The 15,158-nt window shown below is 39.3% G+C and overlaps 1 protein-coding gene across 1 annotated transcript in view; it reads left to right on the top strand.

Annotated features, from left to right (window-relative positions):
* The window catches only part of LOC144889062 (scavenger receptor cysteine-rich domain-containing protein DMBT1-like), a 129,990-nt gene extending 115,224 nt beyond the window's left edge, over positions 1-14,766 (top strand). Inside the window, exons 7-9 of the mRNA XM_078768875.1 lie at positions 2,642-2,689; positions 14,448-14,574; positions 14,748-14,766. Of these exons, the coding sequence (XP_078625001.1) occupies positions 2,642-2,689; positions 14,448-14,574; positions 14,748-14,766 (194 nt within the window). The remainder of the gene's footprint in view (positions 1-2,641; positions 2,690-14,447; positions 14,575-14,747) is intronic.
* Positions 14,767-15,158: the final 392 nt, after the last annotated feature.

Below are 15,158 nucleotides of genomic sequence, written 5' to 3'. Positions count from 1 at the left end.
GTAACCTTGATGAACTACGTGCCAACTTGTTGGAAAATTGTTGTGTAATTATATTCCCTCAACATCCTTCATGGTACGCATCTTATCTTATCACTTGTACAATTCCACTTTAGTTGCTGAAGCTATTTTCCTCGGTGAAGGCAACTATCTGAAATCTCATATGGAGGTTTTGCACAGCAGTTCTGCTCCTGGAGAAGCTGAATGACAGTAGATGGAGCTAAAGGATCATTTTTCAGTAGGTGACAATAATTAGGCTTTATGTTTATGAGATACCAGTTGAAAAAGGAAAAATAATCGAAGAAACGATTTTGAAAAGGCAAAGCACAGAAAGAAGAACCCAAAAACGCTGCAGGACGCATGAAAATACAATAACGATTGACGGTTAAGAAGATAAAAACACCAGAGGCAAGACGTCTCTTTGAAAGAACGAAGAAAAGGGAAATACAAGGGAGAATCTGTGAAGTGGATCCAATGGCTTCTCCAGATGATCATGCACTGTGCATGTCGATCGAGGTGATGAAAGGGTCAAGGAGAGGAGTTTCCTGGATTACATCATGGCTTGTTTTTCAGTGAAAGAGAAAACAAAGAGCGAGAAAGGCAGTGGATACAGCATCTAACTCCTGCAGGTCCAAAATAGACATGATTACATATACTATGTGAAGAGATATCAGAATTTCCACCTCTTCAGTTTCTTTGCAAATGACTCTGATAGGTGTGTGCTGATAATGATGGGAATGGTTGCTGAAGCCCCCGCCAAAGCTCCAAATGAAAAGACAGCGACAAAATGCAATAAATTTGTTCAAATAACTATTATCGAAATTATATATTATTGTTATTATTATGTCATATGCAGCCTTTGGCTCGTGGAGCCATCATTGCTAGGAAGCGTGGCTGTGCTGCTGATGCAGTATCCCCTGTTTCCAGACATGCTGTTACAGCCGGACCCCGATTTACACGGTCCCAACATTCGTGGATCCCGTGTATTCACGGTTCATAACATGTGTCCTGCTTCTATATCCGCGGCCCTGTGCCCCCGTGTATTCGTGGTTTTTCACCGGCGCAAAAACTATTTTTGATGGGAACCACAAGTGGTTATTTAATTACATATCTGCTGGTTAGTTTTAAATCTTACGATTCCTTTGGTATGATTCTCCATGCTGCCCTGTCTCCAAGCAACCATTGAAAATTGTTTAAAATACTGCCAGACTTAAACATGGACCCAAACTACAAACATGGACCAGGAACATAGCATTACATTACAGTCCACACTTTGCTCCCCAAAAACGCGTCTTGATCCCGATAATAGTTGCCGTTTTAACTGCTCGGACTTGAAGCTTGAAGAAGATATGGTATTCTTTATTATCTTACGAAGATAGATGTAGTTTTTAAGTTGCATAACTTTTAACGTCCTGGTATCACAGTCCTTGTGTTAGAATTTCATTTCATTTCACATCCAAAATAAAAGTGCATTTTTACTAACTGTACCATGAACCAACCTTGCTGATCGGTGTAAAGTCAGATGAACTGCAAAGGTGTAAAGTCAGATGTAAAGTGAGATGACCATATTCATGGTGTAAATGTAAAAGGACAAAGTCAGATGAACCGATTGGAGCTGAAGATGAATAGCAGACATTGGCAGGGAAGTTAGTCATCACCAAATGCAGAAGAGATGATATACCATTTACCGAGATCTGGGTCGGAACGTTCATAGATTGTGTCAGTTCCAATGAGTCCCAGAAGTCCTTTGGTGAAGTGTCATGGCTGGTGAAAGAGGCACCCACACCCAGCCAGCGTGGATATAAGTTGGTCCATCATGTCAGCGAGCTAAGTGTAGATGGACTTACCAATGTTTGGTGGATGGTACAAGAAACATATAAACAAGAGGTGGGAGTGGAGGGGAAGCTAAAGTCAGACGTACTCCTGGTGGTTTGTGGAGTGATGGCAGTGCAAAGAGAGTGAGGAAGAGAGTTTTTGATAAAGAGAGCAACTCCACCGCCAGGATGAGACTCAGGCCTATCATACCGGAGGAAGTAGTAACCACAGAGAGATAGGAAGGCAATCAGGGACGTCTTGAAGGAGGAAGGTTTCTGTGAAGCAGATTATGTCTGGTTTGTGAAGAGCGACCTGTATTGAGAGATATGTCAGGATAGAGCGAAGGCCCCACATGTTTGAGGTCCACATGATTGAATAATATTCAATCGCTAAGTTATTGTTGTGAAAGAGGTTTTAACTTTAATTGTTAAAAAAAGAAAGAAAACCAGTTTCCAAAAATGATAAAAGAAAGTACCTCATCTTAGAGGACAAAAGCTTACATTTTTGTCTTACTGTTGTCATGTTCAAAGTGATATTTTCACGTAGTGGACATTATTATGGGATATTCTTGTCTTTCTGTAATAGTAAAAATGCTTGTTGTGAAATAGGAAACAAATTATCAGCAAAATATATGTAATGAAGCCAAATGCAATGAAAATCTGATGTAAGTTGTGCAATCTGCTCCACAAGTAACCCTCCATATCAGACGAGTTTGAAAAATGCTTGGTTTGTGTAGAATCATTGGAATACGTATGTCGGGAACAATCCATAAAAAATGTGCAATAAACCTTTTGTAATTGTAATTTTGTCTTTTTGTCGGATAATACAGATGCAACATCGTCCACCACAACAGCAACAACGACATCAATCCCTGACGGTAATCTTTTTGCTATTATTCAAACATGAGTGAGTAAAATAAACTTCTTTCATGAAATAAGTTCTTAGATGGATCACTTAAAATGTCATAACAGGTTGTGGAAGAATTTCGTGTATGACTCACAGGACTCCAATGACCGAACTCAGGTTTACAAAAGGTCTCGTTTATTATTCACTTCATTCCATTTACCAAATAATACCGCATTATTCAATGGCTGAGATTAACTCTTTTCCATGGTCCTTTTTGTTCGGCTGATGTTCTTCCGCAGCGCCGTACTCGTTCATTCCATCGTTCCGTCGGGCAGGGCTTCTGAGGACAAGTCTACTTTACTCAACGTTTGCTCTCGTTATATCGCCAAACTGGACTTAATCTCCTCTCCGCTAATGTCCCGAGGTCATGCATCGCACCGAGTCCTGGCATCAGCTCGCTCCCCTCCTGCTGTGATTTCCATTTACACAGCAGGGGGGGGGGGTGCTCTAGCCTGGGGCCTTGACCAGGTGTTTCAAGAGATTACATTGTTCATACACATTCTGACACTCATTTACAAACTCGTCTTTAACAGAGTTTGCATGTAAAATGTATCTGCTTTGTTACCAGGTTAATTAATAAGTTACCAGGGCCAATCAATATGTTACACTGAGTTACACTTCCACAATTCCCTCATCTTTTTGTTTTTGTTTATATTAACCATTAATCTAAACATCAATATAAGTAAACAATCAATCACTACTAGTAAACATCATTACAAGTATAAGTAAATAATCAATCACTTTGGTATTCAAATTCCCTTAGGCATACACCGTCATCCTGCAAGAATCACAAAACATTTCGTTGGTCATTGACTTCTTCCATATCGTTCAATCTATTGCATTTGCATCACAAATATATTTTCAAAACAACACTTCACCATCACCAAGATACAACAATTTCACTTCATTTTCAAGTTTTGTACAGCATCTGCACCATCTGGCAAAAAACGTTTGCCTCCACACAAATGTTGACTTTGTTTGAAAGGAAGGGCTGATCACTTGTGTTTGAATCCAGGTATGAAACATTTTCTCCTAATGTCTTCATAGCACCTGCACTACTTCGTGTAGGATTTCGCTGTTGTGGTAACACTGCGGAGTCATAGACTGACCCTTCTCTCCATGTAGCATTCTTGCCACTTTTTGCTGTGAACCATAATGATTCCTTGAACAAGGCCTTCACCCAGTTGTAGTCGACTTGCCTCCTCCCTCATTGTGAGTGGGCAGCAAGTATTGGTGTGACGTTGATTGGCCAGCAAGATGTGGAACAGGGATGCCGGATGCATCCACACTGATGTTGGGACCATGGTGTTCAGGTCATTCATGGTCCTTACCAGGAGCAACCAGCAGAATCGTGCACAGCTGTTGTGACAAGGGCACAGCCGTTTTTGCAGCTCCATGCTGGTTCCCCGGACGTTGGTGAAGTAATAACATATGTCCCCGCATTTCACAGAGGTTGCAGGTAAAATGTCGTTGTCCTGCAACTTCTGATGTGGTGAATGTTCGAAGTCTTCGAACAAGAGTAAGTGATCGCCTTTCTTTCATATGTTGCAGTGTGATCCAGGCAAATGGTCACATAAATTTCCTTGGTGAAGGTAAGCATTCATCTCCAAGTTACACGGGAGAATGTCTTCATCATTCTTTGAGAAAGAGGGTGTATGCCACGATTAACTTCATTTTTTAGCCACAAATTTTCTTTCTCGAACTTCTTCCCAATTCCGTTAGCAATCCCTCCAAAATGTGATCTCGTCTTATCTTTATGCTCAGTCATATCTGAATCTGCTTTCCGCACACACTGAATCAGATAGGGTACATCTTACCATGAAATCAGCATAATCATGTATATCTTCCGACAGTTTCACATTCAACAATTTGTTGTTTTTCCTTAACTCAAAAAGTTATATTCATTTATATGCGTCACACAAATAATATTCAATCAGGTATGTATTTTATTACTAAACTAAGAATAGCATTGTATATGATTACAATCACAAACGGGAATACCTAATTCCCAACAACAATTTTCCCAAACCAACAAATTAAGCATAATGTATTATTACCATAATTCCTCTCCACTTTTTCTTTTCCCTCTTTTTTTTTTTTTTTTTTTTTTTTTTTTTTAACAGTGTGTCACTCGTGGTGATATGAGTTCATTGATATTGTAATTGACACAACTCATAACATTGTCGTTATGCCATTATCTTAATTCTCCTGTTTATGTTGCCATAAAAGTCTTCCTTTTCTGGTTCCACATTTCTTTCCTCATTTGTCACTTCATGCGTTATCATCGTGTTGTTGGTTACCTTATTCAAACACACCGTCACTAAGGCTTTCAAGCAAGCCACCACTAAAACAGTTGCCAATATAACTACTAAACCAACAAACAAGTCTGCTACTCCTTGTATATGTTCATACCTATGACATAGTTATATGTCGATGACATTTAACATTATATACCAAACTAACAAGCTTCCTAAAAGGTAAATAAAGAAAATCCCTTAATATGTAACATAATCAGATTATTTGTCTTACCCTGATCCCCCTATCTCCCGGGGTTGAACTCAATCCCCTGATCATGAGTGTAGTTGTGATACATTTTTTTTTTTTTTTTTTTCACTCATGCTGTATTAATATCAGTAGATAATTGTATGTCATGTAGGCAAATAAATGTCACTATTCCAAGTAGGAATATCACATGTTGAAAATGTAATGTTTATCAATGCAAGGGGTGTTAAAATGTAATTCAAATGACTGTAAATCACGACTATCATTTTTCTACCACTGAATGTTCTGCTGGGCTGCTAGGTGCAGCCTCATTTTCTGTGGGATCGTCCACCTTAGCCCCATGTGCTTGCTTGCAATGAGAGGCATGAATCCAACTTTCTATTTTGGGTCCATATTTGTTTCTATTCTTATCAATCTCCTATGGTTTATCAATTCGTTCCAAGATACCGCAACCAAAGGTTTTAACCAAAGCTCTACCAAACTATTTCCAATTTGAACAAAAATGCCAGTGAAACAATGATTCGAAGAATTAACTTCAAGGGGTCAATGAATTTATTCTATAGCCAGATCTAATTTTCCCATCCAATAGTTTGCCTTGCCACATGTCATATTATAACACCTTAATAAACCTTCGAAAAATGTTTCCCATCTCAACAAATTTCCTTTTTTTTTCAAATAGCCATGTGTAACTTACGTATTTAACTACAATTTCCTCTCAATTTGTTTGGCCTAACTGGCCGTAAAAGTGGCTGCCAGCATGCAGTACCGTTTTTTATCTACCAAGGAAGTGTTCCACACAAGACCTCTACCAAAATGTTGTTTGTAAAAAACAAATCTGGGATTTCTGATTACATGGATGCACACTCTCAGGACATTTTCAGGCTGCTGTTAACAATCCACTACGATAACTTAATTCCTTTACCCACAATCAAATAATTAGTACAAATTGAGGATATTATCCCTATCACATTCTTTTATAGATTCATTATGTTGGATCTAATTTTTTCCCAATAATTTTCCACTGCTGTAAGGCGGAACAATAGCTCTCATAAGTCTTAGTAATATCGTACTTAATTTGCCCAGCAGCGAATAATTTATTTACTATCCTTTCTCATCTGTTAACCAGTGACTTTGTTTAAACTCCAGAACTGAAAACCCACAATAGTTCAAACCAGCAAAATTTTCTTTACTATTTTCCCATATCATCTATGCCTAAAACACATCCATACATACAGCACAATTTATATGCTGATAAAATTCAAGTTTATATATATAAAAATCCGTGAGCAGAGTACTCTGGGAAGTCAGTGTAAGACCTCTCCCAAATTTGGCTAATTTTGTACTCCCACATTTTTTTGTACTCCCACATTGTGTACTCCCACATTGGAACTATCTATTTTCAGACAAGGCACACTGTCGGTGTCAACAATCTTGTAAGATTGATACACAAAAACACACACACACATGCATTATGCATATTTGTTTGCGTTGGAACCATTATTTACAGATCAGATGGGTGTCAATTTTATTTCAATTTCATAAAATTTGTCAATCAAATTAAAATGCTTATACACAAATAAACTAAAAGTCTATTCTTAGAAAAGCCCTATGATGTCACATTGAAATTACCCTTTCAGTTCCCACCATAATTTATCCAAATTTGACTACACACCCATTTGCATGTCAGTCGACCACTGACCTATCAATCATGCGGAACACTAGTCCGACATTCCCACCTGATCATCATGTGACCCTTGTCCCTTGGTTTCAAAAATTTGCAAAGCAATTGTTCCAACTTTGTAAATTTAAAATTGTGTGCCCAACATAAAAGATCCAATTTCGGCATGTGATCAATTAATTACTAATTTGCTTACAAGCAAAAGAAAAAATGAATAATTCTTGCTCCGAAAACTTTTCAGACCCAAGAATCATCGACAGTTATTCATGTTTGTCCAGTAATCGAATCTGTTGAGGCCAATCATCATTTGGGATTTGCAGCAATGAAGGCCTAATCATTGTCTGAGGTATCGGTCAGCACTGGTACCCTTGATCTTGGTTTACCCTATTAACTTGTCTTCCTTTTGGTATACGGACATCCTCTTTTCCAATGTCCCATCCGTCCACACTTGAAACACCGGTTTCTGTCGTTGTCTGATCTGTGCACCTGTGCATTTGTATTGCTGGGCTGCATCTCTACATCCCTGAGTTGCCACTGCAATCTCTCGTTGTCTCCTGAAACACGAAAAAATTCTCTGTACCGTCCTTTTTGGGGAGACAACTGGAAATCAGATGGGACAACTGTCCCTTTCATTCCTAATTTCGAGGGCAGTTGTGCATTTGTCTCCTCCACTGTATCCTGTATCCTTTTTATTTTAAGTTCTAGATCCGTTATCCGTTCTTGCTGTTCCCGTTGTCTGGATTCACCATCCCAAAGATGGAATGCAAGCCAGTCTACCGTTAGATTCTGTCTCTTCCTGGCTTTCAATCTTTGTTCCAATCTTTCCAATCGACTTCGCTCAAATGTACCATCTCTTGGAAACTCCTCATCATGTCCCTTTGTCCACAAATACCAATTCTCGACCTGCCTTATAGCTTCTGCACCATAACGGTCGTACATATGATGTGTACAAGTACCTTTTTGTGGAATCTCTGGTTGTCCTTGTGTATTCTTGCAGGCTCCATTTCCCATTCTGCCTTTTATCAAAGTAGCGTTGGATGTGTTGTAGTTTGTTCCTCTAAAGCTTCACTCGTACCTCCAGGAAGGGTCTCTCCACCTGTTCACACGGTGATTTCCAGAGAATCTCCCTCAGCTGTGGCTTTTGCACAATCCAATCTCACAGATCAGTATTTGCAGATGAGCCGGAGGGTCAGTATGAAATGGGTGAATCATCAGGTGTCCGCTCTGTTGACGGGGAAATCACACAATGGTAACCGCACATATATATCTGTATATAAACTCACCACCTTGCTCAATTTTCCCAGGTTGTCTCCACATTGTTAATATCTCGCAAAGATATCAAAGCTTCTTTCTTGAGACCGCATTTTCATCAATCAAACAATCAATATATTCAATTCAATTTATTCAGTTCAATTTATTCAGTTAAATTTATTCAATTAAATTCAGTCAATTAGATTCAATCAATTAACAATTCAATCAATTATTCAATTTCAATTAATTCATCAATATTAATCAATAAATCAAATTAATCATTTTGGATGACTCCTTGCATAAGCCCTTTCCCCAATGATGTCAGGACAGGTCCATCCATTGACTGAGATCGAATCTCATCGGTCGTCACCTCTGGTTCGTACCTCATGTTAATTGATGAATCACCGTCCTGTCCTAGGGTCATATCTGACATATTTCCCCATTTTGCCTGGTCTCCACAAATTTTCTTTGCAACCACTAAAGGCAACTCATCCTTCATTCGTGAGACAGCCAAAATGGATGGCAGATATTAAAGTTCTTTGGGAAAAATATCTCATCATTTTTCTTTTAATAGTACCCAAATCTCTTGGCAATATAAATTTCGTAAAACTCCTGAAATAAGACTGTAAAATTCCTTCAATCATGCTAAATTTGGAAACTCCATCGCTTGTAACACCCAATTTATCCCATAGGGCTTGAAAGTTCTTTCCCAAGTTCATGCAATCATTCTGCATTTGAACCCTATGATATCATTCATAATAATCATCATGATTTTATCGTCATGGTCCTATCATAATCATCTATTTAAAACGAACATTTCCTTTATCACCACAGCTATGTGGTATAAATCAACAATAGAATAAAACTGTACATAGCAACAGGCTACCTCATGGCCACTTAGTATACCTATTGACAATAAGTCATAACAATATCGAATAATCATTGAACAATTCAAAAATCGCTTCCACTGCTCCAGCCGCAGCATTCGTCATTTTGTCTGCTCGTCCGCATGACCAAAACGAAATAAAGGGAGCTCAACCATTACACAGCGCTTTTAATGGCGCATGCCATAGAAACTCAACGCAATTTCGACTCGGCCAGAAAACGAGCAAATTTTGCAGGATGTTAACTGGAATTAGTCGTGAAAATATATCCAAAATACTCAAAAAATAGACACCCACAAAAATAAACAACAAACCCAAACAAACCCAAGGTCGACCCTCTTACACAGTAAATTACATCATTTCAGCATCGTATTGATTGCTGAAATATTCCAGGGTTTATACACACCTTAAAAGAGGTATGCGTGGTGTTGCCCCCTCCCACATTTATTCCAGGGTTTATACACACCTTAAAAGAGGTATGCGTGGTGTTGCCCCCTCCCACTTTTAATTCCTCATTAAATTCCTCATTAAATTACTTATTAAATTACTCATTAAATTACTCATTAAATTACTCATTAAATTACTCATTAAATTACTCATTAAATTACTTATTAAATTACTCATTAAATTACTCATTAAATTACTCATTAAATTACTCATTAAATTACTCATTAAATTACTTATTAAATTAACTTACATAGTTTCAGCATTGTATTGATTGCTGAAATATTCCAGGGTTTATACACACCTTAAAAGAGGTATGCGTGGTGTTGCCCCCTCCCACGTCTATTCCAGGGTTTATACACACCTTAAAAGAGGTATGCGTGGTGTTGCCCCCTCCCACTTTTAATTACTCATTACATCGTTTCCATTTAAAAAAACATCGCTTTTACTGCTCCAGTCGCAGCATTTGTCACTTTGTTTGCTCATCCGCATGACCAAAACGAAATAAAGGGAGCTCAACCATTACACAGCGCTTTTAATGGCGCATGCCATAGAAACTCAACGCAATTTCGACTCGGCCAGCAAACGAGCAAATTGTGCAGGATGTTAACTGGAATTAGTCGTGAAAAATATATCCAAAATACACAAAAATACACCCCCACACAAATAAACAACATTTATTCCGTTCAACAGAACAAACATTTCCTCTATCATGACATGCATGTCTTCAAAATTATATGACCAAGAGAAAAGTAAAATTAATTAAAAACTGCGGGCAGTGATGATCCGGGGACCATACCGCTCCATCCTGATTGGACGAGTGCGTGCTAGAGTCGTTAACAACGACAGTCCAGATCCGATTGTTCAAAATTTCAACTCAATCGATCGAAAAATGAACGCAGGGATGCATTTTAAAGGTGCAGTGGTACTAACTGAGTTGCCACGAATATGGCCACGAAATTGCCAATATGGCCATCACAAAATATTTTCCTTAATCAATTGGCTCATAGCATAACCAATCTGCAAGTATTTCATCCGAAGATGTATCTCTCAGGAATTTTAATTAAATAAGTCATTTATAAATCAACGAGTTAATTTATTAAATGATTAATCAATAAATCAATATTTTCCTTGACAGCCACATCACTTGGTCAGTGTCATGTCCAAATATCAGCTTCCTTACTCAAAAGGTGCCTGAGTTAATGTAATGTAATTACTGTAATAAGATTACTGCAATTACTGTAATGATTACTGTAATTACTGTAATTACCGGAACTGTAATTACTGTAATTACCTCAGGTAATTACTGTAATGTAATTACTGTAATGTAATAAGAAATGTAATTAATTAAATAAGTACTTCATTAATCGTTAATAATGAAATAATTCCTGAATTCTCATTCGATTCACTTGACATTCGAATGTCCCCAAAACGTTGGAGCAAAACGTTGCAACAACGAAAGTGAAACGTTGTGGCGACGTTGTGGAAACGTTAGCAAAACCCAACATTTGAATGTTCCCAAAACATTCCAACAACAAGTTCCAACAACAAGTTCCAACAACAAGTTCCAACAACAAGTTCCAACAAGTTCCAACAACAAGTTCCAACAGCAAGTTCCAACAACAAGTTCCAACAACAAGTTCCAACAACAAGTTCCAACAAGTTCCAACAGCAAGTTCCAACAGCAAGTTCCAACAACAAGTTCCAACAAGTTCCAACAACAAGTTCCAACAGCAAGTTCCAACAACAAGTTCCAACAACAAGTTCCAACAGCAAGTTCCAACAGCAAGTTCCAACAACAAGTTCCAACAGCAAGTTCCAACAACAAGTTCCAACAGCAAGTTCCAACAACAAGTTCCAACAACAAGTTCCAACAGCAAGTTCCAACAGCAAGTTCCAACAACAAGTTCCAACAACAAGTTCCAACAAGTTCCAACAAGTGCCAACAGCAAGTTCCAACAACAAGTTCCAACAACAAGTTCCAACAAGTTCCAACAGCAAGTTCCAACAGCAAGTTCCAACAACAAGTTCCAACAACAAGTTCCAACAAGTTCCAACAACAAGTTCCAACAGCAAGTTCCAACAACAAGTTCCAACAACAAGTTCCAACAGCAAGTTCCAACAGCAAGTTCCAACAACAAGTTCCAACAACAAGTTCCAACAAGTTCCAACAAGTGCCAACAGCAAGTTCCAACAACAAGTTCCAACAACAAGTTCCAACAAGTTCCAACAGCAAGTTGCAACAACAAGTTCCAACAAGTTCCAACAACAAGTTCCAACAAGTTCCAACAAGTTCCAACAGCAAGTTCCAACAACAAGTTCCAACAAGTTCCAACAACAAGTTCCAACAGCAAGTTCCAACAACAAGTTCCAACAACAAGTTCCAACAAGTTCCAACAGCAAGTTCCAACAGCAAGTTCCAACAACAAGTTCCAACAACAAGTTCCAACAAGTTCCAACAGCAAGTTCCAACAGCAAGTTCCAACAACAAGTTCCAACAAGTTCCAACAACAAGTTCCAACAGCAAATGGTCACAAGTCATTATCACATTGCAATGACCTCTAAACATTCCTAAACCAATATCCCATTAAAAAATCCCATTAAAAATCCCATATTTTGTCACCCTTTGCATTGTTGAAAGCAATTAATTCCATAACTTAATATTACCTCAATTTATATATACTAGCGCGTGCCCGCACGTACGTGCTCGCCCGTACGTGCTTGCAAAAAACATGCGTGCAAACAACAACAACAAAACTTTGAAACCACGTGGCAGTAACGACCACAGAACCCCCCCTTCTATTTACATGCAATGGTTTGGTCCATTCGCAAAGCCAAAGCGAACGACCACAGAACCCCCCTTCTATTTACATGCAATGGTTCGGTCCATCCGCAGAGCCAAAGCGAACGACCACAGAACCCTCGCCATTAATATCTATTGTAAGCGTGCCAAATCAATAAGTATCAATTTTTTTTTTTTTTATGAGCCTCGACCAGAGAGTGGTTGCTACTCACAAAACACTCGTCGCTAGCTGTTCCATTGTCTGCCGATTCCCACTCTGCTGTTTTTGTCTTATAATCTCCAAACAAGAACAGTACACATTTCCTGTAATTATCTCTCATAATCAGGATAAATTTGGAACAGCCCTTAAACTAACATCAAGCAGATCAATTTTTTATATTTTATGCAATTTTTTTTTTTTCTCCATCGCCATCTTTCATCATAATTCTGGACCGGCATGAGGGGGGGTTGTCTGTCATGAATTTATAGGCATGGCGGGAAAACTGAAAAAAATTATTTATTTAAAACGGGTGTACACGATTGTACACGTGTACGGACGGACCTTACCGAACCGGCAAACAAGTCGCTTCATGCACATCAGTGGTGCGTTTCTTCGTGGCGCGTGTCAGAAGAATTACACAGCGCAGGAAAAATACGTATTTACAGAAATCGTTAAAAAAAAACTCGGATAATCGCTAAAATCGTTGTGGCCGGTGTACCATATTGGAAATATATATATATATAAATATAATTCCTTTTCCCGGTTCCCTGTCGCTCGCCGAGCGCCGAGCAAGTCAAGTGCTTCGAACAAGTGCAAAAAAAAAAGGTAGTACTTTATACGTGTGCGGGTGGGTAAACGAGTGTACCGGCCTTACACGTCCTGGAAGCAAGCGGTCGCAAGGTGCACACTTGCTCCGTTTGCTTCCAGGTCACAGTAAGGCCCTTTAATAACCAGCGCAAAAATACGTATTTACAGAAATCATTTAGAAAAAAAACGAATAAATTGCTACAGTCGTTTATCGAAATCCCATTCGTGATGGCTCACGCCACCTATATCGCGGCATCGGTGCGCAAAGAAGCCCCAGACCACCTGCTCCCCCATGTATGTACACATAACTTCCAAGTTCGTAAATCATATTGGACTAAACAAGACACACTCACCTTTTACTTGCTTGTACAATTGATTTCAGCGGTGCCTCCATATTGTGGAAGAATTTCGTGTATGACTCACAGGACTCTAATGACCGAACTCAGGTTTACAAAAGGTCTCGTTTATTATTCACTTCATTCCATTTACCAAATAATACCGCATTATTCAATGGCTGAGATTAACTCTTTTCCATGGTCCTTTTCGTTCGGCTGATGTTCTTCCGCAGCGCCGTACTCGTTCATTCCATCGTTCCGTCGGGCAGGGCTTCTGAGGACAAGTCTACTTTACTCAACGTTTGCTCTCGTTATATCGCCAAACTGGACTTAATCTCCTCTCCGCTAATGTCCCGAGGTCATGCATCGCACCGAGTCCTGGCATCAGCTCGCTCCCCTCCTGCTGTGATTTCCATTTACACAGCAGGGGGGGGGGGGGTGCTCTAGCCTGGGGCCTTGACCAGGTGTTTCAAGAGATTACATTGTTCATACACATTCTGACACTCATTTACAAACTCGTCTTTAACAGAGTTTGCATGTAAAATGTATCTGCTTTGTTACCAGGTTAATTAATAAGTTACCAGGGCCAATCAATATGTTACACTGAGTTACACTTCCACAAGGTCTTAAACTAAAACGGCACTCAGAAGAGCGAATAACACCGAGAGGCTGAACAGTTCACATTTTGTATCCCACTGATACGCCCGATATGGATTCGGACCTGAACCAAGCTCTAATCGCCTTGCTCTTGTCACCTAACCAAATAATCCACCTAGTTTTGTCAAAACTCGTCCACAACGTTTTGAGATATAATGTTAAATATCCTTTTTGGTCCTGTCACTCATTGGTGAAGAGTCTCTTTAAAAATGATCTCATCCGGATTCTAATCTTCACCCAAATTTTATGAATTCTTCCTTGTAATATACCCAACCCGTCAACCAAGTTTCCTCCGAATACGTCCTCAACTTTTTGCGATATAATGCTAAATACCGTTTTTGCCCTATCTCTCAGTGGTGAAGAATCGCTTTAAAATTCTCGAATCCAGATATTTACGAAAATCTAAACATTTCATCCTTGTCTTACACCAAACCTCTTGATAAAAATGATCTTGACCTTTTGTTGGACAAAATCTATTCACTTTTAGCAAAACGAGAACGGCTCCAAGCACCAGTGTGAACCTGTCATACATTTCACTTTACAAGTGTGCCGTTCTCTCCATCTGTTGATCACGATCACTGATATTCACTCAATCACAGATTTATCTCCCCTTAACAAAAAGTCAAATAGACAAAATCTTCAGAGGGATCTCTTCTTTTGTATGCTGCGAGTGGCATCTTTGTCTCAGGGAACGGCTGTGCAGCTGATGCAACACCCTCTCTCGGTTATGGCAGAAATGTGGAATTTATTCAGGGTGCGGGAGATAGCTCGCCAACTCTTCATTGAAGACTGTCTTTAACACCCACGAACTTGAGGGATATCTTTGATCCAGATTTATCGTAGCGCTCCCACAGAGGTAGTGCACCTTGCACTACCATATGTATATGGACATTTCCCTTTTACGGACAAACGGACATTTCGCTTTTATATATATTGTTGCAGATCTCAGAGTACGGCGCTCCCCTTACCGAGGGGGGCTTAATCCCCTCGTCTATTAAGCTGGCCATCTCCGGTCCTGGAGCTATGACGTCACTTCCGGTCAGCGCTGAATATGGTGGTAGGCCAATTGTTCCTATTACCTAATTACCAGCACCTTCCG

Source organism: Myxine glutinosa, unplaced genomic scaffold, assembly GCF_964187855.1.
Source record: "Myxine glutinosa unplaced genomic scaffold, kmMyxGlut1.1 SCAFFOLD_636, whole genome shotgun sequence".
Classification (NCBI taxonomy): Eukaryota; Metazoa; Chordata; class Myxini; order Myxiniformes; family Myxinidae; genus Myxine; species Myxine glutinosa.
The sequence above is the reverse complement of the archived record's forward strand: the minus strand, read 5'-3'. Positions and strand labels throughout refer to the sequence as shown.